Source organism: Heteronotia binoei, chromosome 6 (genome assembly GCF_032191835.1).
Source record: "Heteronotia binoei isolate CCM8104 ecotype False Entrance Well chromosome 6, APGP_CSIRO_Hbin_v1, whole genome shotgun sequence".
Lineage (NCBI taxonomy): Eukaryota > Metazoa > Chordata > Lepidosauria > Squamata > Gekkonidae > Heteronotia > Heteronotia binoei.
Window position 1 is genome coordinate 11352443 of NC_083228.1, and position 25960 is coordinate 11378402.

At 48.2% G+C, this 25960-nt stretch overlaps 1 protein-coding gene across 1 annotated transcript in view; it reads left to right on the forward strand.

Moving 5' to 3' along the window:
* The window catches only part of SH2D4B (SH2 domain containing 4B), a 170532-nt gene that overhangs the window by 40165 nt on the left and 104407 nt on the right, over positions 1 to 25960 (forward strand). Inside the window, exon 2 of the mRNA XM_060241044.1 lies at positions 20527 to 20686. Coding sequence (XP_060097027.1) covers positions 20527 to 20686 — 160 coding nt within the window. The remainder of the gene's footprint in view (positions 1 to 20526; positions 20687 to 25960) is intronic.

A 25960-nucleotide genomic window follows, 5' to 3' on the forward strand; every position in this document is an offset into this window, starting at 1 on the left:
TCCCTTTATGACCTCAGCAGCCACCTTGGTGACACCTGTCTTTTCTTCCTCCCCTCATCTCCTTGCTCCTTTGCCCAACATTTTGGCGTAGTGGTTAAGTGCGCGGACTCTTATCTGGGAGAACCAGGTTTGATTCCCCACTCCTCCACTTGCAGCTGCTGGAATGGCCTTGGGTCAGCCGCAGCTCTAGCAGATCTGTCCTTGAAAGGGCAGCTTCTGGGAGAGCTCTCTCAGCCCCACCTACTTCACAGGGTGTCTGTTGTGGGGGTGGGTGGGAAGGTAAAGGAGATTGTGACCGCTCTGAGACTCTGAGATTAAGGTGGGATATAAATCCAATATCATCATCATAATCTTCTTCTTCTGTGCTGGTTGTTAGGCACGCAAATCAGGTCCTAACTGTTGCTAGGGATTGGTGGAAAAGCCACTGATGTCACAAGATTCTTGCTTGATGTCACAAAGACACTGCTTTCCTTTCTAAAGTAGGGAAAACCCATTCTAGAAACTTCCTTAGTTTGGTTGTTTTATGTCTGGGGTCCCGCAACGCGCTGTCTGTGGGCACCATTACACCTGCCTACACCTTTCCTAGCATCCCTGCCTTTAGCCAAGCAAGGTATCTGAGTGGCTGCTGGAGAGAATAATAATTTAATAATAATTTTTAATTTATATTCTGTCCTCCCCGCCGAAGCAGGCTCAGGGCGGCTTCATTGCCAATGAGATTTCATTGGCTGTGCAGATTTCTAAAAACATGGCAGCAGAGAGCCAGTTTGGTATAGTGGTTAAGTGCATGGACTCTTATCTGGGAGAACCGGGTTTGATTCCCCAGTCCTCCACTTGCAGCTGCTGGAATGGCCGTGGGTCAACCATAGCTCTTGTAAGAATTGTCCTTGACAGGGTAGCTTCTGGGAGAGCTCTCTCAGCCCCACCTACCTCACAGGGTGTCTGTTTTGGGGAGGGAAGATAAAGGAGATTGTGAGGCACTCTGAGACTCTGAGATTTGGAGTGGAAGGTGGGATATAAATCCAATATCATCGTCGTCATCGTCTTCTTCTTCTTCTTTCAGCACAGCACAAGGATCTTCGCTGTTTGGCACAAGGTAAGCTGCAGCAGCCATGTTTTTGTTTCAGAATTCAAAAGGTGCCCACGGAGTCAAAAAGACCGGGTATTCCTGTTTTATTTTGAGTACTCAAAACCCAGTTTCCTTTCCCTCTCAGCCAGCAAAAACAGTTCCGAGAGGAAGGCGAGCAGAACTGCAGAAGTGTGAAAAGCTGGAGCAACATTTTTTTTAAAAAAATAAAACCATACTCTGCTTTGACCCCCAAGATTTTGGGTATTTCGCATGTGAGCAGGGGTCGTTTCGTAGGGGAAAAAAGGTGCAGGAGCTCAGTCACCTATCTCATTTGCATATGCCCCGGGATCTGTGTGCAGCGGGGCGAGAACTCCCCACTGCAGGCAGACCCTGGCTAGAGGTTCAGGAGCTGTGCTCCTGTGAGCTCCTGCTGAATTCAAGCCCTTCATGTGAGCATTTAATTGGTCTCACCTGGATAGCTCAGGCTAGCCTGATCTTGTCAGATCTTGTAAGCTAAGCAGGGTCGGTCCCGGTTAATATTTGGATGGGAGACCACCAAGGAAGATCTGAGGTTGCTATGCAGAGGAAGGCAATGGCCAACCACCTCTGCAGGGCTCTTGCCTTGAAAACCCCAAGGGGTCACCTTTAGTTAGCTTCGATTCCATGGCGCAAAGATCCCACTGCCATTTCGTTGTAACCTTTCCCTGAGTTCAGAGCCCAACAGTTGGAGTCCTAAGTAAAGTAACGCCCTTCCTAGGTCACGGGTTGAGAATTAGGACCGCACCACTCCTAAATACTTACGTCGGATCTAGCCTCTCTTTTGGGAAGCTATGTTCTCATCCTTGCTGTTCAAAAAGCATTCAGGCTTAAAAAGACGCCCCCCCCCCCTTTCTCCGAAATTCTTCTGCGGCTGCTGCATGCATTTGAAGTATGTTCGGTCAGCATTCAGAGAGACAGCTCCGAACTAATCAGACCAAAGTGTCGCTTAGCAGGCATCTGCGAGGTTCCGAAAGATGATTTGCTTCCTTCCCTCCCACCCGGCATTTCTTTAGCAGTGTGCTTAGGCAACAGAATTGGTGACCCCCTTAAGTTTCTGATCATGGCTCACTCTTGGAGACGGGTGGAATTCTAGCAGGAGCTCTTTTGCATATTAGGTCACACACCCCTGCTGTAGCCAATCCTCCAAGAGCTTTCAAGGCTCTTTTTTGTAAGCTCTTGGAGGATTGGCTACATCAGGGGTGTGCGGCCTAATATGCAAAGGAGCTCCTGCTAGAATTCCATCCCTGCTTGGAGATGTTCAGGGAGTATGCATGCATGCATGCTGAACAACAGCATTTGCATTTTTTGCTGTCAAATTGTAGTCAAGTTCTAATCGCAGGGCAAAACGCACTGGGAAGTTCTCCTGGGTAAGACCCACTGGGTTGTGGAAGAGATGGCCAAGAGCACCGCTCCTAGGAGAACCTCCCGGAACATCCGATGATGCAGTCCAAAGCCGAGGTGGAGGGGGCGGATGGTGCCGCGAAGCTGCAGTTGCCTTATGGTGACCCCGTATGGTTTTCAAGGCAAGAGGCGTTCAGAGGTGTTCTGTAATTGCCTGGCTCTGTGTAGTAACCCTGGATTTCCTTGGTGGTCTCCCACTGAAGTACTAACTTGGGGCGACCCTGTGTTGGCTTCTAAGATCTGAGGAGACCAGACAAGCCTAGGCTATCCAGGTCAGGGCAACAAAGTTAGTTTGGTGTAGTGGTTAAATGATTGGACTCTTATCTGGGAGGACCGGGTTTGATTCCCCACTCCTCCACTTGCAGCTTCTGGAATGGCCTTGGGTCAGCCATAGCTCCCCTAGAGCTGTCCTTGAAAGGGCAGTTTCTGGGAGAGCTCTCTCCATCCCACCTAGGGTGTCTGTTGTGGGGGAAGAAGATAAAGGAGATTGTAAGCCGCTCTGAGACTCTGATTCAGAGAAAAGGGTGGGGTATACATCTACAGTCATCTTCTTCTTCTTCTCAAGATGATTTTGCTGGTACGCAGGGCTGGCTTTCTGTCCAAGCAATGGAAGCAGGTGAACGCACACATGAGCACAAGCACAAACAGGAACACGCGCATGAAGCTACCTTCTACTGAAACAGACCCCTGGTCCATCAATGTCAGTATTGTCTACTCAGATGGGTAGCCTTTCTCCAGGATCTCGGGTAGAGATCTTTAACACAAGATACGCTTGCAAGCTGGGGGGAGGGGCTTCAAATAATTTTTGTACAGCATGTACTTGTTCTTAGGGCTGAAATACAAGCGGAGGCACTGCGGAAGGGACTTGAAGTGCTCTTCTCCTCCTCCAGTGCCGTCTCCCCCACCATCATCCTGGCCAGGTTCAAATCCAATTCTCAGCCTCAAAACTTGGCCAGTTGCTCTCTCTGCCCAGCACAGGGGTTGTTGTGATGATACAACAGGGTTGCCAGGTCCCCCGCAGCTGCCGGTGGGGGACTCTTTGCCATGTGTGCATAGTGCGTGTGGTGTGATGACATCAGCTGGAAGTGACGTATCATGGCGGGCACATTGCGCAAGGGCACTCTAGGAATTCACTGGAAACTCTATGGTTTCATGCGGGGATGTTCTAACAGCTTGGGGGGAAACTCCATGGTACCAGTGTTCCCTCTACGCTGAGTTAGCGGGATTTAGCTCACAGATTTTTAGTCTGCAGCTCACACATTTTTGTCTTATCTCAGGAAAAATGGCCCCAGTGTCAAGCATGCGGGTTCAATGACGAGTTGAAGTTGATACAAAGACTACATTTATTGATAGACCGATACTTTAGCCGAAGCCATTTCTTGAGAGTAATGAAACTGATACGTTGATGCAATACTTTTAAGGCATACTTCAAAAGGATTCCAAGGGATGGGGCTGCGGGGTAGTGTTCACACATAAACTATCAAACTGTCTACGTTCCCAGGACATTATCAGAACTTTGTCCTTGCCTTTCCCAGATAGCTCATCCTCCCTTTAGGTGAATATATGGGAAGGTGTTGATTACTTGGTTCCCTTCTCACTACTCTTAATTAACAGCCATAAAGCGGGAGGGGGAAGAGGAAAGAATAACAAACTAACAGGAATGGATCCTCCATGACAATTCACCGACCAGGTTTAGGCAGGATCCTAAAACAATCAATTACCAATAGTATTTAACCATGCTTGACACCCAGAGCATAATAATTTATGCAGTAGCTCACAACTTTAAGGCCAATAGCTCACAATTTTAATACCAGTAGCTCACAAAGTAGAGTTTTTGCTCACCAGACTCTGCAGCTTAGAGGGAACATTTCATGGTTCCATAGGGTTTCCCTCCAAATTGCTACAGCATCCCTGTACGAAATCATAGAGTTTCCTGTGCATTCCTAGAGAGTCCCTGTGTGAGGTGCCTGGCATGATACATCACTTCTGGGTGCTGCACATACCGCATGTTGACGGGACTCTTGGGAGGGGGGATCCCCTTCATAGCCTCCTCCCTGCTAGTGGGTCAGGGCCTGCCAAACCGGAGGATCCCCTGTCCTTGGTGGGAACTTGGCAGCCCTATGATACAATGAACTAGGGGACAGCCAGATGCACCACTCTTTGGAGCCCAGAATAAAAATGTGTCATTAAAACTTGCTTTGGGCTACAGTAATTGTGTCTACTGTGATTTGGTGCTTGGCGAGGGCAACAGTGGGAGGGCTTCTAGTGTCCTGGCCCCACTGGTGGACCTCCTGATGGCACCTGGTTGTTTGTGGCCACTGTGTGACACAGAGTGTTGGACTGGGTGGGCCATTGGCCTGATCCAACATGGCTTCTCTTATGTTCTTATGTGTGACACAGCATGTTGGACTGGATGAGCCATTGGTCTGATCCAACATGGCTTCTCTTATGATCTTATGTGTGACACAGAGTGTTGGACTGGATGGGCCATTGGCCTGATCCAACATGGTTTCTCTAATGTTCTTATGTGTGACACAGAGTGTTGGACTGGATGGGCCATTGGCCTGATCCAACATGGCTTCTCTTATGATCTTATTTGTGACACAGAGTGTTGGACTGGATGGGCCATTGGCCTGATCCAACATGGCTTCTTTTATGATCTTGTGTGACACAGAGTGTTGGACTGGATGGGCCATTGGCCTGATCCAACATGGCTTCTCTTATGTGTGACACAGAGTGTTGGACTGGATGGGCCATTGACCTGATCCAACATGGCTTCTCTTATGTGTGACACAGAGTGTTGGACTGGATGGGCCATTGGCCTGATCCAACATGGCTTCTCTTATGTGTGACACAGAGTGTTGGACTGGATGGGCCATTGACCTGATCCAACATGGCTTCTCTTATGTGTGACACAGAGTGTTGGACTGGATGGGCCACTGGCCTGATCCAACATGGCTTCTCTTATGTTCTTATGTGTGACACAGAGTGTTGAACTGGATGGGCCATTGGCCTGATCCAACATGGCTTCTTTTGTGGTCTTATGATTTCTAGTGCAGCAAGTTTTAGGGTTGCCAGCCTCCAGGTGAGGCCTGGAGACCTCCCAGAATTACAGTGGACCTCCAGGTGACAAAGCGGTTTCCCTGGATAAAATCCTGACTTGGCAACCCTACAGATGACCCACACCAATATCCTCCCCATACATTTCACCTGTGTAAAAATTGATGAGGGGGTGGAAACTGCCTTTATCATTGGCTAAAGCCAGGACGGGTAGGGCTAGATCCGCATCTTTCATTTGACGCTTAGAGTCATTTGCAATCGTGCCGCTAATTAAAAGGCATTTAAAATAACTGAGGCTGCAGCTGATGAGATATCGCTGGACTCAGCTCGTCGCGCACACAATCATTTATCTTTTTTTTTTGCAGTTGTGGCATCCTTGACAATTCTCAGTTGTTCGTCATCAACCTCTGGAAATTCCCCCCCCCACACCTGCAAGGAAACGACTTCAAAGTCCTTTGCAAACTCAATTTGATACTACATTTCCGAGAGGTCCCATTAGCTAGGCAAGGGTTAACTACATTCAATCTGGAGGCCCACTCTGTCTCAGAAACTCATATTAATTGCTAATTAAATCCAAGTTTCAGTGGATCACTGCTTTGCAACATTAACGAACTACCAAACCTTGCTGACTTGACCCATCATGTTTCTTTGCTTCCTCTGGCTATCGTTAGGACTGCCAAGTCCCCGAGCTGGGCGCGGGTTCCCCCACCCTGGAGATTCCCAACACGCCGGCCCACATTGGGCCAGCGGGAAGAGCCTCCCCCGACGTCACCGGCGTGATGACGTCGCCCGGAAGTGATGTCATCACGCTGGCAATGCCGCGTGCTGGCTGCTCTAGGCGTTTCCAGGATTGCTAGAGTGTCCAGGGAAACCATAGAGTTTTCCTGGAAATGCCTAGAGCGGCCGGGACACGGCATTGCCAGTGTGATGATGTCACTTCCAGAGGCCACGGGGGACTTGGCAACCCTAGCTACGGTTGGCGTACAGAGCTCCCTTTCTGCCTTAAATTAGCATCTCAGGGAAAATAGTATGCTACATTTTTCTAAGTGCTAACTTGCTACATTCAGAGGGTTTTTTTTAAAAAAAAAAAACATATGGGGAAGCAATCAACCCCATAAGGCAGGGATCCCCAGCTTTTTTGAGCCCGTGGGCCCCATTGGGATTCTCACACAGGTCTAGGGTTGCCAAGTCCAATTCAAGAAATATCTGGGGACTTTGGGGGTGGAGCTGTGAGACATTGGGGGTGGGGCCAGAAGAAAGGATGTGACAGGCACAATGGAGTTCCAAAGGGAGTTCTGGCCCTCACATTTCAAGGGACTGCACACCTTTTCAAATGCCTTCCTTCCATAGGAAATAATGAAGGATAGGGGCACCTCCTTTGGGGGCTCACAGAATTGGACCCCCTGGTCCGACCTTTTGGAAACTTGGTTTAAAGTATTTCCTGAGTCAGACCAATGGAACAATACCAGGATTGAATGTAGTCCTGTGTCTGTAGATGAGGGGATATGGTTTATCCACTTGGAGCAGGCCTCAGGTTCAGCAGGAGCTCACAGGAATGCAGCTCCTGAACCTTTCTGACGCCTCCCCTCCTCCTCCCCACCTACCTTGTTCATTGAACAGTAGCTGCATAACAAGCCTTAGATTAGGAGAGTGGGCAGCCAGTAAGGAACCAGGAGCTTTGCCACACCTCCAACAGCCTTCTTTAACCCCTGGAGAAGCCCATGCCACCCTTTCTCCACTTCTTATGTGATTTCGAGCAGTGGGTGGCTTGCTGGCCTTTTGACTGGGGTGGGGGGCGGCCCAGGAGAGCCCCAGGTGAGTGAGGCCTGCTTGGGCTGGCTGGATCTCTAGCCAGCCCAAGTAGACCTTGCTCGCCTGGGGCTCTCCTTTATTGCATCAGATAGCTTTTGACTGGTGGGGTGGTGGTGGTCCAAGAGAGTGCCTCACTCGCCATGGGCTCTCCTTTCTTGTATTGGGTTGTTTTGGGTGGCGAGCAGCGGCATATGCTAATTAGTTATGCTAATGAACTCCACCACCTATTTTTCTACAAAACGAACCCTGACTTTGAGCCATTTGGGGAGACCCTGTGGCCGAGTGTTAGAGAGCCATTTGGGCTGTGGCTGTGTGGCAGAGCAGCTGCTTGGCATGCAGAAGGGCTCAGGTTCAATCCCCGGCATCTCCAGTTAGGGATGCCAAGTTTCCAGGTGGGAGCTGGGGATCCCTTGGAATTATAGCTTCCTTCCAAACCAAAGAGATCAGTTCCCCTGGAAAAAAATGGGTGCTTTGGAAGTTGAACTCTATGGGCGTTTTCGCACTGACCTTCAAGTGGCGCGACCACCCTCTTCACACCGGAGGATCTGCGCGGATTTCGCACAAGAAGCGCCGGAGCACCCAAAAGAGCCGGCGACTTCCGTCGCAAAAGCCGCTCAAATGTTTTCCTGCTTCTTGGCGGTTTCCGTTTGAGCGGGTTTCGCGACGGAAGTCGCCGGCTCTTTTGGGTGCTCCGGCGCTTCTTGTGTGAAATCCGCGCAGATCCTCCGGTGTGAAGAGGGTGGTCGCGCCACTTGAAGGTCAGTGCGAAAACGCCCTATAACATCGTATGCCACTGAGGTCCCTGTCCTCTCTGGGCTCCATCCCCACATCTCCAGGGTTTCACAACCAGGAATGGGCAACCCTACGCTCCCCCACCCCCTTTTGGTTTTAGGGTTGCCTAGTCCAATTCAAGAAACATCTGGGGACTTTGGGGGTGGAGCCGGGAGACTTTGGGGATGGAGCCAGGAGCTAGGTTGTTACAAGCATAGTTGAACTCCAAAGGGAGTTATGGCTGTATCATTTAAAGTGATTGCACACCTTTTAAATGTCTTCCCTCCATTGGAAATAACAAAGGATAGGGGCACCTTCTTTTGGGGCTCATAGAATTGGACCCCCTGGTCCAATCCTTTTGAAATTTTGAGGGTATTTTGGAGAGAGACATTGGATGCTATGCTGTAAATTTGGTGCCTCTACCTCAAAAAACAGCCCCCCAGAGATCAATTCTCCATTATACCCTATGGGAATTGATCGCCATAAGGTATAAGGAAGTACCCAGCAGACACTCCCCCCACCCCGCTTTCTGATGACCCTGAAGTGGGGGGAGGGCCTCCAAACCGGGGGATCCCCTGCCTCCACCTGGGGACTGGCAACCCTAGTTGGTGGCCAGGAGGGATGTGGCAAACCTATCTCCAGTTAGAAGGAGCAGGTGATGTGAAGGACCTCTACCGAAGTCCTTGAAGAGCCGCTGTCCACCCGAGTAGACTCTACTGACTTCGATGAACCAATGGTCTGATTCAGTATAAGGCAGCTCATACTGTGTTGATAGTCTTTAGAGCAGTGAAACTCAGTTGCTTTCCCCTGTTGGCCTCAACTGAAAAAAACAAAAAGTAAAGCATTTACCTCAGCAGGGCCAAATGGCTGTGGGACCTTGTTGTCCATCGTGTGGGTCAGAGGCCTTAATGGGAATTCTTGACAGCCTTCTGTGATGCGGAAGAAAAGGTCCTTTTCTCTCTCTCTCTCTCGTTCTCTTCCTGCTTAATGATCGGAGTCGTTTTTTCTTTAGCTTTTGTCGGCCTTTGGTGAATGTGAGGTTGGGAAATGATGCTCCAGTCCACGGTATATATTAGACAGGCCGCGCAGCTCGTTGGAGACCAATAATTCTTAGAGGCCAGAAACCTAAGCTCGGTATTGGTCTCGCAGGCCTTGTTTTCCGACTTCATTGCTATGAACTTCAGCCAGGAGCGGTTCCCATTAATCTGTTGTGGAAGGCCCTGGAAAAGCCAAGCAAATATTATGGTTCCAGTGCTGGGTCAGTGCATGTTTATTAGCAATAATAAGAATACATTTTCCATGTTCTGTTGATCTCAGCCGTCTGACTCCTGGAAAGTTGCCCTGTATGGCCAATGAGGATCCAAGACTGGAGCATCTGATGTCCCATCTAAAGGGCAAGGCTTAGCATCTGTTCTTTTAGGCCAGGGGTGGCCAAAATTGCTTAACGGAAGAGCTGCAAGACATGAACATCAGATGTTTGAGAGCCGTAAGACAGGAAGAAAGGAAGAGGAGGAGGAGGAGAAGGAGAAGGAGAAGGAGGAGGAGGAGAAAAAGATATTGGATTTATACCCCGTCCTGTACTCTGAATCTCAGAGAGTGGTCACAATCTCATTTACATCCCCCCCTCCCACAACAGACACCCTGTGAGGTAGGTGGGTCTGAGAGAGCTCTCACAGCAGCTGCCCTTTCAAGGACAACTCCTACGAGAGCTATGGCTGACCCAAGACCATTCCAGCAGCTGCAAGTGGAGGAGTGGGGAATCAAACCGGGTTCTCCCAAATAAGAGTCCTCACACTTAACCACTACACCAAACTGGCTGGAAGGAAGGAAGGCAAATAGATGGGGAGGGAGAGAGAGGTGAGAAAAAGCAACTTGAATGCATTCTCCAAGCTGCCTGCTGGCTTGGCTTAGAGGAGTGATTTAAAGAGAGGAATGTCTTCTCCAAGCTGGCCAATAGGGCAGTGGGGGCTTCAAGAGCCACACAATATGTGTGAAAGAGCCACATATCGGCTCCCAAGCTGCAGTTTGGCCACCCCTGTTTTTAGGCCTACAATTGGGCAGTTCCTAGGGATAAAGGTATAGTACAAGTGATAGTCATTCATACTGGCCTCAACTAGAGCTAGAGCCTTTTTGGCGATCACTTCAGTTTTGTGAAATGCACTTCTGAGCGAGATCAGGACCCTGCGGGGCTTAGCTCAATTCCACAGACCCTGTAAAATGGAACTGTATCTCCAGACTTATGGGTGAGACCAGGCAGTTTTTCTTTAAATACTGCCCTCTGCGTCTTCCCCGCCCTTCTTTCCCCAGGAAATAGTTTATATGCCATCTGGCTAACTGTTGATTTTGTATAGATAGATTTTAATGGTTTTTTAAAATGGCTTATTTATGTTGTGATCTGCTCTGAGCCCCGTGATCGTGGAAGAGAGTGCCATAGCAATTGATTAAATACATAAGGCAAAATGCACTGGGAAGATCTCCTGTGTAAAGCCCAATGGGATGTGGGAGAGATGTGCAACAGTACAATCACATGAGCATCCAACAGTGCAATCCTAAGCAGCTGGGCTTGCTAGCCCCAAGATCCGGAAGAAGCCCCACCTCAACAATCATGATGTGCCTTTAAATCTTCTCAGGGCATTTTGGAAGAAGCTTGCAAACTGTGTTTTTGAATGGGTGCCTTTAAATCTCACCGGGATGAAAGCTGCATGGGGGTGGGGGTGAGCAGGCAGAGCCACGTGGCTCTTCCGGGTGAGTGTGTGAAGTGTATGAGACAGGGCGAGAGCACAGTCCCTCGGCTTGTTTTGAATTTGTTCCAGAAATCATGTGTATAGTAGAATGTAAAGTAGTAAAGAGTTAACTAGAACCTGAATATGAGATGGAGGAAAAGTCCACCCCCTAGACTGCTCTCTTCCTTACTTTTGTTTATCTGTGTTAGTCCGAACAAGTTGGTTGAAATGAAGCAGACTGTTTGATTCAGCAGCTTCTGTGAGCAAAATGATTTTATACCATTGCCGCGGTGAGATCACGAAAGTTGGGCTTGCAAACTGTGCTTGTCAAAACCTTGCTCTTGGCTCCATCCCCAATGTCTCCTGGCTCCACTTCCAAAGTCCTCATATATTTCTTGAATTGGACTTGGCAACCCTACATCTTCCAGGTCCTGTAGCAGGAACTCCTTTTGCATATTAGGACACACCCCCTGATGTAGCCAACCCTCCAAGAGCTTACGGGGCTCTTATTACAGGGCCTACTGTAAGCTCTTGGAGGATTGGCTACAGCAGGGGTGTATGGCCTATTATGCAAAGGAGTTCCCGCTACAAAATAACAACAACAACAACAACAACAACAATAATAATTTTTATTTATATCCCGCCCTCCCCGCCGAGGCAGGCTCAGGGCGGCTTACAGACATGGAAAGTGCCATGATTACAATAAATACATTATACAATAAAATACATTTAAATAATTTAATTAAAACCACAACAGTTTAAGGTGCTATAATACAAGACAGTATATATCAGATGGCTAGGTGTCACTTCAGGATTCAATCTTGTAGGCCATTTGAAAAAGGACAGTTTTACAGGCCCTGTGGAACTGATTATAGTCCTGTCTGTAACCCACTACACCACAGTGGTACTTCAAAATGGCACTTTACAGCACTTTAAAGAAAATGGCACCTTAATAACCTGAATTCCTCACTAGTTTTGGGGAAATAGGACTTTAAAGTAGCGTTTGCGCTACAATATCTTCACACTGGCCATGTCTGTTTTAAGATTTCAGTAAGTAAAGAAGAAGTACAATTGAAAATTGGCAAAATAAACGCAACACTGTGTGGCACAGTACAAATTGCTATAATAATATCAAAGAATTTCCAATATACAAACAAAGTCTCTCATAAGTGCTAGTTGCAAAAAGTCTCTTAAAGCCTTTGTGAGATATCCAAAGCGTAGTCTCCTGCCTTATCACGGCAAGCCCATACTCCGTGGGGACCAGTTTCGATGTTACACACCTTCATCAGCCAAGGGCTTCCCCACAGCTTCTGACAACAGTTCCTCCTGACTGATTTCCCACTAAACTTACGCCTCTCTCACTCTCCTCTTCTCCGCGGGGCTGCTGCTGGATTTCACACAAACTGTCCCGGACCAGTGAGTTGCCCTGCCTTTCTTCAAATTCCCTTCTCAGCAGGCAGGATCCTCTGAAAACCAGTTTCTGTCTGCCGTGGAGGAAACTTGAAAAGGGGCGGGGCAACTCGCCGGCTTGGGGCAGCTTGTGCAAATGAGACCGAAACACGAGAACAAAGCAGTGGACGAGTGCACCTTCAAGACCAACGAAGTTTTATTCAGAATGTATTTATTTATTTATTTATATTTAGACTTATATCCCGCCTTTCCCACCGAAGTGGCTCAGGGCGGCTTACAACATAATAAACTTACATAAATTTAGCATAAAAAACATTTACATAAGAAGATTAAAACAATAAATTAATAAGACATAAAAACATAAAAACCAGCGGTCTATTAAATGCATTTTAGTTCCATCTAAAAATTTCTCAGTGTCAGTTAGTTGTTGTAGGCCTGCTGGAAGAGGGCTGTCTTACAGGCCCTGCGGAACTGCCCTAGGTCCCGCAGGGCCCTCACCTCTTCCGGCAGCTGGTTCCACCAGTAAGGCGCCGTTACCGAGAAGGCCCGATCCCTGGTGGATTTCAGACGGGCCTCCTTTGGCCCAGGGATTACTAACAGTTTTGTGAACCCGGTCGTAGTACTCTCTGGGGAGAGACGGTCCCTAAGGTAGGCAGGTCCTAGGCCATATAGGGCTTTAAAGGTAATGACCAACACCTTGTACCGGACTCGGAATGTTATTGGCAGCCAGTGCAGATCCCGAAGCCAAGACTGAATGTGCGCCCATCTTGGGAGCCCTAATAGCAGCCGGGCAGCAGCATTCTGCACTAACTGCAGTTTCCGGGTCCGGCACAAGGGTAGCCCCATGTAGAGGGCATTACAGTAGTCCAACCTCGAGGTGACCATGGCATGAATCACCGTTGCTAGGTCGTCGCGTTCCAGGAAAGGGGCCAATTGCCTCGCCCGCCTAAGCTTTCGTATGCTCTTAAGCAGACTTCATCAGACAAAATGGGAATGGCAAGCAGCAATTCTTAATATAAGTGGGCAGTGTAGAATCGTGGGAATGTTTTTAGCAGATTAAAAGAATCACAAATAGGTTTTAAACAATTTTATTGATAACATATGGTAATAATTTCCATTAATAACTTCTTTTTATCTATCCCATATGCTTCTTTCTAATCACCCCTCCCCCCATTACTTGACCCCGCCAGTGTTATTTACTCAAAATACTAACATTAAAAGGTACCCTTAATTCCTAAGAACTATAATTAATATTCTTCTTTCTTCTAAAGTTTAATCATTATCAAAAATTGTCCAATGTCCTTTTACTTTCCACTCGACTTCTACATAACCTAAATTTTTTCCACTCCCTTTTTAAAATCTTCTAAATCATAGTCTCTTAAAGTTCTTGTTAATTCATCCATCTCACTCCATGTCATAGCTTTTACAATCCAATCCCATTTTTCTGGTATTATTTCTTGTTTCCATAACTGCACATATAGTGTCCTAGCAGCTGAAAGCAAGTACCAAATTATAGTTCTATCTTCTTTTGGAAATTTTTCCATTTGTAATCCCATCAGAAAAGTCTCTGCAGCTTTCTTGAATTCATATCCCAAGATCCTAGAAATTTCTTGTTGGATCATCTTCCAATACTTTTTTGCTCTTTCACAAGTCCACCTCATATGGTAGAAAGAACCTTCATGTTTTTTACATTTCCAGCATCTGTCTGGCATCTTGTTATTCATCTTTGCCAATTTTTTAGGAGTCATATAACATCTATACATCATTTTAAAACAGTTCTCTTTAATACTCTGATATGTTGAAAGTTTCATAGAGTTCTTCCATAAATATTCCCATGTATCCATCTGTATTTCTTTATTTACATTTATTGCCCATTTAATCATTTGATATTTCACTACTTCATCTTCTGTAGACCATTTTAAAAGTAACATAAGTTTTTGAAATTAATTTTTCATTATCTCCAAGCAGAACTTTTTCCATTTCTGTTTGCTCTTGTCTTATTCCTTCAGTTTTAATATCGTTTTCCACCAAACTCTTTATTTGTTGCATTTGAAACCAATCGTATTTGTTATTCAACTCCACAGCAGTTTTCAATTCTATTTTGCCACTTTGTATTTTTAATAGTTGATTGTATGACAGCCATTTTTCCTCACCTGCCTCAGCTGTTATTTTTATCACTTCTGCTGGCACTATCCATAATGGTTTTCTTTCATCACCATATTGCTTATACTTCATCCAGGTATTCAACAAATTATTTCTTATATAATGGTGAGAGAAAAAACTACCCATCTTTTTCTTCCCATAATACATATAAGCGTGCCAGCCGAATTTATTTCCATGACCTTCCAGCGCTAAAAGAATCACAAATAGGGATCTGTGTTTGTTAGTGTTAGGACAAAGCAGGGCTGAAAAAAAACTGGAGGGTTATAAAAAGCAGACTGCTGTTGTAGGTGCGAAGTGCCATAAATCTAGGTAACATTTTGGCTTTGTTAGTTTAAATAGCAATAACAAATAACAAAAACAACAAAAGTATTTAAATAATGAAGTTATTTAACAAAGTTATTTAACAAAGTTATTTAAACTTAGTTATTTTTGTTATTTAACAAAGCTACTGCTGTAGCTGCACTTCCCGCACTGCATCTGTGTTTCAAGCTTCAAGCACAAATGTGGTGCAGGAGATGGAGCTACAGCAGTCAAGGTTGGTCACATTATGACATTTTCTTGGCAGACTTTTTACGGGGTGGTTTGCCATTGCCTTCCCCAGCCATCTACACTTCCCCCCCAGCAAGCTGGGTACTCATTTTACCGACCTCGGAAAGATGGAAGGCTGAGTCAACCTCAAGCCGGCTACTTGAAAACCCAGCTTCCGCCGGGGATCGAACTCAGGCTGTGAGCAGAGCTTAGGACTGGAGTACTGCAGCTTTAGCACTCTGCGCAACGGGGCTCCTTGAAGCAGATCTGTAATTCTCTCAAAGTGGCGTCTGTCTTTCCTTGCCCATTCATTATATTCTCCTTTGAAAAGCTGTTCTCTGCTGAAAAACTGGGGAAAGGCTTTATAGTTTGATGGGCCACCCAAGTCCACTGACAATTTTAGGAGCACCTTTATTACCGGTTTTACTGATCTTGGACGTGGGTGAATATGCGAGGGAAGCACTTTGAGAAGGAAACTTGTGTCTGTATGGCAAATAAAACGTTACTTTAAAACAATTCCTTGAACTAAAGGCAACATATGATATGCAAAGAGGAGGGAAAGCAGGGTGGCATACCGTAAGTTCTTCAGATCTCAGCAGCTAAGCAGGGTCGGTGCTTGGAAGGGAGACCACCAAGGAAGACTTTGCAGGGGAAGGCCATGGCCAGTCACCTCTGCTTCTCTCTTGCCTTGAAAGCCCCATGGTGGGGGTCACCATAAGCAGGGTCGGTACTTGGATGGGAGACCACCAAGGAAGGCTCAGCAGAGGAAGGCAATGGCCAGCCACCTCTGCTTCTCACTTGCCTTGAAAGCCCCATGGTGGGGGTCACCATAATTAGGGTTGGTACTTGGATGGGAGACCACCAAGGAAGGCTCAGCAGAGGAAGGCAATGGCCAGCCACCTCTGCTTCTCACTTGCCTTGAAAGCCCCATGGTGGGGGTCACCATAAGCAGGGTCGGTACTTGGATGGGAGACCACCAAGGAAAGCTCAGCAGAGGAAGGCAATGGCCAGCCACCTCTGCTTCTCTCTTGCCTTGAAAGCCCCATGGTGGGGGTCACCATAAGCAGGGTCGGTACTTGGATGGGAGACCACCAAGGAAGGCTCAGCAGAGGAAGGCAATGGCCAGCCACCTCTGCTTCTCACTTGCCTTGAAAGCCCCATGGTGGGGGTCACCATAATTAGGGTCGGTACTTTGATGGGAGACCACCAAGGAAGGCTCAGCAGAGGAAGCAATGGCCAGCCACCTCTGCTTCTCACTTGCCTTGAAAGCCCCATGGTGGGGGTCACCATAAGCAGGGTCGGTACTTGGATGGGAGACCACCAAGGAAAGCTCAGCAGAGGAAGGCAATGGCCAGCCACCTCTGCTTCTCTCTTGCCTTGAAAGCCCCATGGTGGGGGTCACCATAAGCAGGGTCGGTACTTGGATGGGAGACCACCAAGGAAGGCTCAGCAGAGGAAGGCAATGGCCAGCCACCTCTGCTTCTCTCTTGCCTTGAAAGCCCCATGGTGGGGGTCATCATAAGCAGGGTCGGTACTTTGATGGGAGACCACCAAGGAAGGCTCAGCAGAGGAAGGCCATGGCCAGCCACCTCTGCTTCTCAGTTGCCTTGAAAGCCCCATGGTGGGGGTCACCATAAAATGGAAGCTAAGCAGGCTCGGAGCCTGGATGGGATAGCACCAAGGAAGACTCTTCAGAGGAAGGCAATGGCAAACCATTTCTGCTTCTCCCATGCTCCAGGTTTCTAGCCCCTCCCAACAACCTGGTAGGTTAGGCTGAAAGGGAGTCCCTTGATCTTTCCAGGCTAGTTTTGGAATTCCTGCCAGGAGACTACAGAGAATTGAGGTACAGATGAAATGAAACCACAGAGCTGCCTTATACTGCATCTCAGGGGTGGAATTCTAGCAGGAGCTCTTTTGCATATTAGGCCACACACCCCTGATGTAGCCAATCCTCCAAGAGCTTACAAGGCTCTTCTTTGTAAGCTCTTGGAGGATTGGCTACAGCAGGCATGTGCGGCCTAATATGCAAAGGAGTTCCAGCTGGAATTCCATCCCTGCTGCATCTGACTTTTAGTCCATCGAAGTCTGTATGGTCTGTTCAGACCTTTCAGGATCTTCCCGGGATCTTTCACATTACCTAAGGCCTCTTCCTTTTAACTGGAGATGCCAGGGATTGAACTTGGGACTTTTGGGACACGGGGTTGAACTTGGGACTTTCTGCATGCCAAACAGATGGTCTGCTCACAGCTCCTCTGCTAAGATTAATATTGTCTACTCAGAATAGCAGTGGCTATCCATGGTGTCAGGTAGCAGCCTTTCACATCATCTACTACCTGTTCTTTTTAACTGGAGATGCTGGGGGTTGATCCTGGGACCTTCTATGTGCCAAAGAGATGCTCTACAACTGAGCCACGGCCCTACCTCTAGTGATATGAACATATTTTGAACATATGAAGTTGCCTTCTACTGAATCAGACCCTCCTGGGTCCATCAAAGTCAGTCTTGTTGACTGGCAGCGGCTCTCCAGGGCCTCAAGCTGAGGTTTTTCATGCCTGCTTGCCTGGACCCTTTTTAGTTGGAGATGGTGGGGATTGAACCTGGGACCTTCTGCTTACCAAGCAGATGCTCTACCATGAGCCACCATCCCTCCCAATGGAGGACAACCATTTGGCCAGTAGTCAAGCCAGTCATATATGGACATATGAAGCTGCCTTCTACTGAACCAGACCCTCAGTCCATCAAAGTAAGTATTGTCTGCTCAGACTGGCAGCAGCTCTCCAGGGTCTCAAGCTGAGGTTTTTCATGCCTACTTGCCTGGACCCTTTTGAGTTGGAGATGCCGGGGATTGAACCTGGGACCTTCTGCTTACCAAGCAGATGCTCTACCACTGAGCTACCGTCCCTCCCATTAAGATGATTTTTTGGGGGTCTTTTGATCATATGAACATATGAAGCTGCCTTATACTGAATCAGACCCTCGGTCCATCAGTCAGTCTTGTCTACTCAGACTGGCAGCGGCTCTCCAGGGTCTCAAGCTGAGGTTTTCACATCTATTTGCCTGGACCCTTTTTAGTTGGAGATGCCAGGGATTGAACTTGGGACCTTCTGCTTACCAAGCAGGTACTATACCACTGAGCCACCGTCCCTCCCATTAAGATTATTTTTGGGGGGTCTTTTGATCTTATGAACATATGAAGCTGCCTTCTACTGACCCAGACCCTCGGTCCATCAAAGTCAGTATTGTCTACTCAGACTCGCAGCGGCTCTCCAGGGACCCAAGCTGAGGTTTTTCATGCTTACTTACCTGGACCCTTTTTAGTTGGAGATGCTGGTGATTGAACCTGGAACCTTCCGCTTCCCAAGCAGATGCTCTACCACTGAGCCACCATCCCTCCCTGATGCGATAATAAGTCATCTTATTAGTGTTGAATATTTTGGGAATCATGTTCCAAAGCAATAATGAAGTTTAAAAAAATGACTGTGTTGCCCACACCATTATTCACTTTCAGCAAAAACCTGGAAGCGATGGAAGGTGGCTCTAGAAATAGCTGGAAACTCTATAGTTTCACAATAGAGTTTATGCCATTTTCCCAGACCTACCTCACGTCACTTCCTGGTTTGCCCTGGAAGCGAGGTAACAGTGTATGCAGCATCACTTGCTTTCCTTGTCCCCACCCCCAAACCTCTGGCCAATTTTTAGGCACATCCTGGGAATGCTATTCGCAAAAAAAAAAGTCTAAAGATGGGGAGATGTTTATACAGGAGTCAGAAAAAGCTAGTCACATGGCGGAGGAAGTAGACCAAGGTGCAAAAAAGCTGACTGGGGCGTAAAGTTATTCAGATGAGAAGGTGAAGGCTCAAGATAGCAGGGGGCAGTTCAGTCCCCAGAAGAAGAAGATATTGGATTTATATCCCGCCCTCCACTCTGAAGAGTCTCAGAGTGGCTCACAATCTCCTTTACCTTCCTCCCCCACAACAGACACCCTGTGAGGTGGGTGGGGCTGGAGAGGGCTCTCACAGCAGCTGCCCTTTCAAGGACAACCTCTGCCAGAGCTATGGCTGACCCAAGGCCATTCCAGCAGGTGTAAGTGGAGGAGTGGGGAATCAAACCCGGTTCTCCCAGATAAGAGAGCTCTGGCTGACCCAAGGCCATCCCAGCAGCCGCAAGTGGAGGAGTGGGGAATCAAACCCGGTTCTCCCGGATAAGAGTCCACACACTTTTAACCACTACACCAAGCTGGCTCTCCCTGGTCTGAGACTAACTGAAACTAGAAGGCCCCCTGAGGTTTACTGGGTGCCAACATACGAACTGCCAGCCAGAGACGTGAAGACAGTGTAAAATGTAGGGTTGCCAATCCCCAGTTGGGAGCAGGGGATCTCCCGGTTTGGAGGCCCACCCCCTGCTTCAGGTAAACGTCTGCAAGGCACTCTATAGCAGTGGTGTTGAATTCATTTCTTATGAAGGCTGGATTTGCTATAAATGAGACCTTGTTGGGCTGGGCCATGTCAAGTTGGACCAGGCCATGTCGGGCCAGGCCACATGTGTATCTATTTAAGATTAGGTAGCAGAGATATAAACTTTATAAAAAAACAAAGACAAACACAATGAAATATTTCTTTTAAAATGTAAAACATGCTTAAAATGTCAGCACCCATTGGTCTTAGGTGCTTTCTTTGTGTTTCTCTCACGGGATCCAGAGAACTGGGCAAAGGAAAGCTCTGTCTCTTTCCTTCCTTCCCCAGGGGACTGGGTGGAGAGGAGCCTCGGCCAATAGAAGGAAGAGAGGCTTGGCTTGGTAGCTCTGCTGTGAGATTGAGAGAGCCTGGCAAAGCAAGCTCCCCCTTCCTCATCCTTCCTCAGCCAATGGAGAAAATAGAGGTTTTGCTCTGTAGCTCCTGTGTGATTGAACTAGCCTTGCAAAGCAAACTTATGCAGAAGGAAGCAAGCGAGAGGGAGAAGGAAGCGGATGACAGCCAGTTGCTTGGGGGCCTGATAGGAGCCCTCTGGGGGCCTGATTCGGCCCCTGGATCACCTGCCCTATAAAGACCGATTCCCATAGAATATAATGAAGACTTGATCTGTGGGTATTTGGGGCTCTCGTTTATTGAAGTAGAGGTACCAAAATTTCAGCATAACATCTGGTGCCTCTCCTCAAAACACCCTCCAAGTTTCAGAAAAGTTTGGACTAGGGGGTCCAATTCTATTATCCCCCCAAAAGATGCCCCTATCCTTCATCATTCCAAATGGAGGGATAGCATTTAAAAGCCACACAGTCCCTTTAAGTGGGATGGCCAGAACTCCCTTAGGAGTTCACTTGTGCTTGTCACACCCTTGCTTCTGGCTCCACCCCCAAAGTCTCCTAGCTCCACCCTCAAAGTCCCCAGATATTTCTTGAGATGGACTTCGCAACCCTAGTGAGATGTTAAGGCTTATGTTCTCCTTCCGTGCAGCAGTCAGTAGTCCGTCAATCTTAGTTTTGATTCCCTGTCAGTTGTTGGCTCTCTGACTGTTCCATAATCACATTTTTGATGTTTGTTTTGGTGGCTTTTCCAGAAAATGGCAAACGAGTGCAGTGGCTCCGTGGGAACGACGGCGAGGTCTGGGTTTGGATCATGGGAGAGGCTCCCGGAGACAAGCCGTTTGACCAGATTTCTGAGGAACTCATGGCAGAAAGAGCCCGACAGCAAGCCCAGAAGGAAGCGGATGAACTATGGTGAGCCGACTGCCCAAAGCAAAATCCAGACATTTGAACACGCGAAGATGTGGCTCTTCCCTTCCTTCCCCAGGGGACTGGGTGGGGAGGAGCCTCAGCCAATAGAAGGAAGAGAGGCTTGGCTTGGTAGCTCTGCTGTGAGATTGAGAGAGCCTTCTCCCTCTCGCTTGCTTCCTTCTGCATAACTGTTTGCTTTGCAAGGCTAGTTCAATCACACAGGAGCTACAGAGCAAATAAGTTGCCTTTTACTGAATCAGACCATTGGTCCAACAAGGTCAGTATTGTCTAAAACTGGCAGTAGCTCTTCACATGGGGAGCTTTTGCCTGATCCTGGTTACTCTGCTCTGGTAAGACCTCACCTGACGTGTTGTGTTCAGTTTTGGGCACCACTTTTTAAGAAGGATATAGACAAGCTGGAACGGGTTCAGAGGAGGGCGATGAAGATGGTGAGGGGTCTGGAGACCAAGTCCTGTGAGGAAAGGTTGAAGGAGCTGGGGATGTTTAGCCTGGAGAGGAGGCGGCTGAGAGGTGATATGATCACCATCTTCAAGTACTTGAAGGGCTGCCATATAGAAGATGGTGTGGAATTGTTTTCTGTGGCCCCAGAAGGTAGGACCAGAACCAATGGGTTGAAATTAAAGCAAAAGAGTTTCCGGCTCAACATTAGGAAGAACTTCCTGACCGTTAGAGCGGTTCCTCAGTGGAACAGGCTTCCTCGGGAGGTGATGGGCTCTCCTTCCTTGGAGGTTTTGAAACAGAGGCTAGATGGACATCTGACAGCAATGAGGATCCTGTGAATTTAGGGGGAGGTGTTTGTGAGTTTCCTGCATTGTGCAGGGGTTGGAATAGATGACCCTAGAGGTCCCTTCCAACTCTATGATTCTATGATCCTAAACTGGAGAGTCCAGGGACTGGAACTGGGACCTTCTACATGCCAAACATATGCTCAACCAATGAACCACAGACATTCTCCCATTTCTAAGAGAGCCACTCTTGGGTGAAGGAGCCTTGCATTTAAATAACCTTTCCCATTGAAAATTAAGGCAAACATCTTCTTCGCAACAGCAGTTTCCATTTTTTTTAAAAAAATAGATTTTATTTTATTGAATCCAGGGGTCGCTTTGTAGAAAAATAGGTGGTGGAGCCCATCCAGGGATTGTTATGCAGCTGCACTTCCTATTCAACAGACAAGGTGGGAAGGGGGAGGTGGAACTCTCAGAAAGGTTCAGGAGCTGTGCTCCTGTAAACTCCTGCTGTATCCGAGGCCTGGATCTAACCATTCCAGTAGATTTTAAACTTCTTTTGTTCGATATGTGGCCTGATAAGTTGGTGAGTAAAGATCAGAAATCTTTAATCTCAACGATATTGGCGATAGCTCGCATGACGGTTGCCAGGGGTTGTTTTGTAGAAAAGTAGGTGGTGGAGCTCATCCAGGGATTGTTATGCAGCTGCACCTCCTATTCAATGGACAAGGTGGGGAGGAGGAGGGAACCCTCAGAAAGGTTCAGGAGCTGTGCTCCTGTGAGCTCCTGCTGAATCCGAGGCCTGATTGAATCTTATCCAATACACAGGGAGCATAGGGGAAATAAATAATAAAAATATAAGTCTAACATACTAGAATCCAATTTAGATAATTGGATTCATATAACAAACCATTTACAAAAACATTACATAATATGCTAGGTATTAAGAATTAGGAAATAGCCTACAATTCATTCTATTAGGCAAAAAAGGAAATATTCCCAAAGAATCCCAAAACTGGGGCCCAAAGCAAATCATAATCTATAGCCATTTTCGAAGGAAGGGGTATCAATCAATTTATTTCCATGCGTTTCCTCTAGCATTTGCTATGTATCAAATGCAATGAAACTAGTTTTGGGTTAGAGGTGATACAGTTTACCAAAATACAATGCATTTAGAAGCAGGGGTGGAATTCTAGCAGCAGCTCCTTTGCATATGAGGCCATGCCCCCCTGATGTAGCCAATCCTCCAAGAGCTTGCAAAAAAGAGCCTTGTAAGTTCTTTTCACTGCCTGCCCAGATTTTCTTTTAGAAATTGCTTTGGCATCAGCGTCCTTTGCAGCACAAGAATATTCCTTGCAGCACAAGAATATTCCTTGCAGAGACTAGTGCATGAATATATTTTTAAATGCTACATTCGTTTTAAAAGGCATCTTATTGAGCAGAGCTTCTGCATAGGCTTCCCAACCCTTCCGCCCTGGCTGGGGACCCCAGGATTTCCACCCTCTTCCCCCGCTCCCCCAAAAAATGGAAGCGGGGGGAGAGGGGGGAAACGGTGCCAAGCCGCCAGATCCTGGAGCCGGCGAGGCTGCCGCGCTGCTGCCGCCCCCTCCCCGCCCACCGCAGTTTCTCCTCCGAGATGGGCCCAGGCTGAGCCCATCTCGGAGGAGCAGTCAAGAGGCGGCAGCAGCGCAGGGGAGGGCGAGGCAGGCCAGGAGCATGGCGAGCCGCAAATCCGGGCCCTTCTAGACCCGGGCTTGCGGCTCGCCATGCTCCCGGCCCGCCTCCACCCCCTTCCATCCCAGAGGCGGAGCGGGCGAGGCCGCTGCGCCGCCTCTACTCTGCTCACCGTGGCTGCTCCTCCGAGTTGGGCTCAGGCTGAGCACATCTCGGAGGAGCAGCCACGGCGAGCGGAGAAGAGGCTGCCGCGCCGCTGCCACCTCTACTCTGCTCGCCGTGGCTGCTCCTACAAGATGGGCTCAGGCTGAGCCCATCTCAGAGGAGCAGCCACGGCGAGCGGGGCAGAGGCGGCAACTGCGGGGCGGCTCGCCACGCTCCCTGGCGCCGTTTCCCCCCTCCCCCCTAGCTCCACCCCAGTGTCTCCTGGCTCCACCCCCAAAGTCTCCTGGCTCCACCCCCAAAGTCCCCAGATATTTCTGGGGTTGGATTTGGCAACCCTACTTCTGCATGAATGCTGAAGAATTACCATTACAGTTATGCCTAACCTCTCTCCCTGACATTTTGTGTCTTGCAGCCACCATTTTGTGGTTGCACCCGCTACCCTGTGCCGGGCTCGAAAAGTTTGGGGATCCAAATTTACACATGACAAAGTCATCTTGTTTGCTGGGGAACAACACAAGGGCTTTGTATCCCATGTGCAATGGGAGTTTTTGTGCTTCCTGGACATATCCCAGCTCTTTTCTGTTTGGGACCACAGCACCGGGGGGGGGGCAGTTGTACCTCCTCCTGCTGTGCTGTTTTTGCATCCACAAACTGGCCCAATGGATGCAAATACATCCAGCAATGGGCTCTGTAGCGAAATTTATATGTAGTCATGTATACAGGGTTGCCAAGTCCAATTCAAGAAATATCTGGGGACTTTGGGGATGGAGCCAGGAGACTTTGGGGGTGGAGTCAGGAGGCATTAGGGGTGGAGCTAAGATCAAGGCTGTGACAAGCATAATTGAACTCCAAAGGGAGTTCTGGTCATCACATTTAAAGGGACAGCACGCCTTTTCAATTCCTTCCTTCCATAGGAAATAATGAAGGATAGGGGCACCTTCTTTTGGGGCTCATAGAATTGGACCCCTTGGTCCAATATTTTGAAACTTGGGGGGTATTTTGGGGAGAGGCACTAGATGCTATACTGAAAATTTGGTGCCTCTTCCCCAAAAAACAGCCCCCCCCAGAGCCCCAGATACCCGCGGGTCAATTCTCCATGATTTTCTATGGGAAAAAAAAATCTCCATAGGGAATAATAGAGATCCCAGCAGACATTTCCCTCCCCTCCCCCCGCTTTCTGATAACCCTAAAGCGGGGGGAGGGCCTCCAAACCGGGGGATCCCCTGCCCCCACCTGGGGATTGGCAACCCTACATGTAGGTAAACTGATTTTTACCCCAAGCCAGTGGCAGATCCATGGGGCCATTTTTGCAGATGTGAACACAGTGGGCGCAATTGGACGAGAGATTTAGCCCAACCTAGCCATACCTCCCCTCCTCTACCCCTGAGTTCCACCCATATTTACCTCATTTTAGGATAGAGTTGCCAAGTCCAATTCAAGAAATATCTGTGGACTTTGGAGGTGGAGCCAGGAGAATTTGAAGGTGGAGCCATAAGCAAGGCTGTGACAAGCACAATTGAACACCAAAGGGAGTTCTGGCCATCACATTTAAAGGAACTGCACACCTTTTAAATGCCTTCCCTACATTAGAAATAATGGATAGGGGCACCTTCTTTCGGGGCTCATAGAATTGGACCATGTGGTCCAATCCTTTTGAAATGTGGAGAGCATTTTGAGGAGAGTCATCAGATGCTATGCTGAAAATTTGGTGCCTCTACCTTAAAAAAACAGCCCCTCCAGAGCCCCAGATACCCCCAGATCAATCCCCCATTATACCCTATGAGAATCGATCTCCATAGGGAATAATGAAGTGCCCAGCAGACATTTCCCTTTCCCCCTGTTTCTGACAACTTTGAAGTGGGGGATTGGCATCTCTACTCACGGGTTGCTGAACTCCCAACTTCTTCAAAGTAACACAGTGCAACCATCCCAAGAGGAAGCCTTTCCAAGGGAGTCTGAAGCCTCCGGAGATGGAAAGGCACATGGTGGCTGTAGGGGCTTCCCCCGCCGGCCAGCTGACTGGGAGCAGGAAGGTGCCTGGGAAAGCGGGAGAACCCCTGCTGGGACTTGGAGACTGGCAAGTCTATTTCAGGATGGGCTGAGACTGGATTAAATAGATACTGGGAACTTCCAGGCAGCAAATCTCTAAAACCCAGGTAGGGTGCATGTCACAACTGTCTGAATGATTAGTATTATCGGCTGCCATTTTAATTGATTGCTTTATGTATTGTTCTTAATATGCTTCAGGCCTTTGTAGCTACTTTTGATTGTGACTCATGATTGCTTTTATGCCAATAAAGGTCTGAACAGAACCGACCAGGGCAAACAATGCATCTGCATGTGCAGGAGCAATCTAAATGCTCCTCTGGTGTGTGTGCAGCCTGTGCCTGCAGGGCAGGGGCTGTGTGATTGCCGCAGCTCATATCAAAGAGATACTGCCTGTGCCAAATTCCCAGCGTGATCCCACCCAGCACTGGCCCGAGGGCGCACGGCACCCTAGGCAGACTCACAGCCTGCTGCCCCCCTCCACAGTGCCCCTGCACCTCCACCCGTGGTGCCTGTCCCTGCCTCCTCCCCTGACTGCCGCATCTCCTCCTCCCTCCCTTCCCCACCCCAGGTCTATTTCAATGCGTGGAACGGCGTTCAAGCGCAACTCTGGGCTATCTAAAGGCGCCCCCTGCCAATCAGCTGA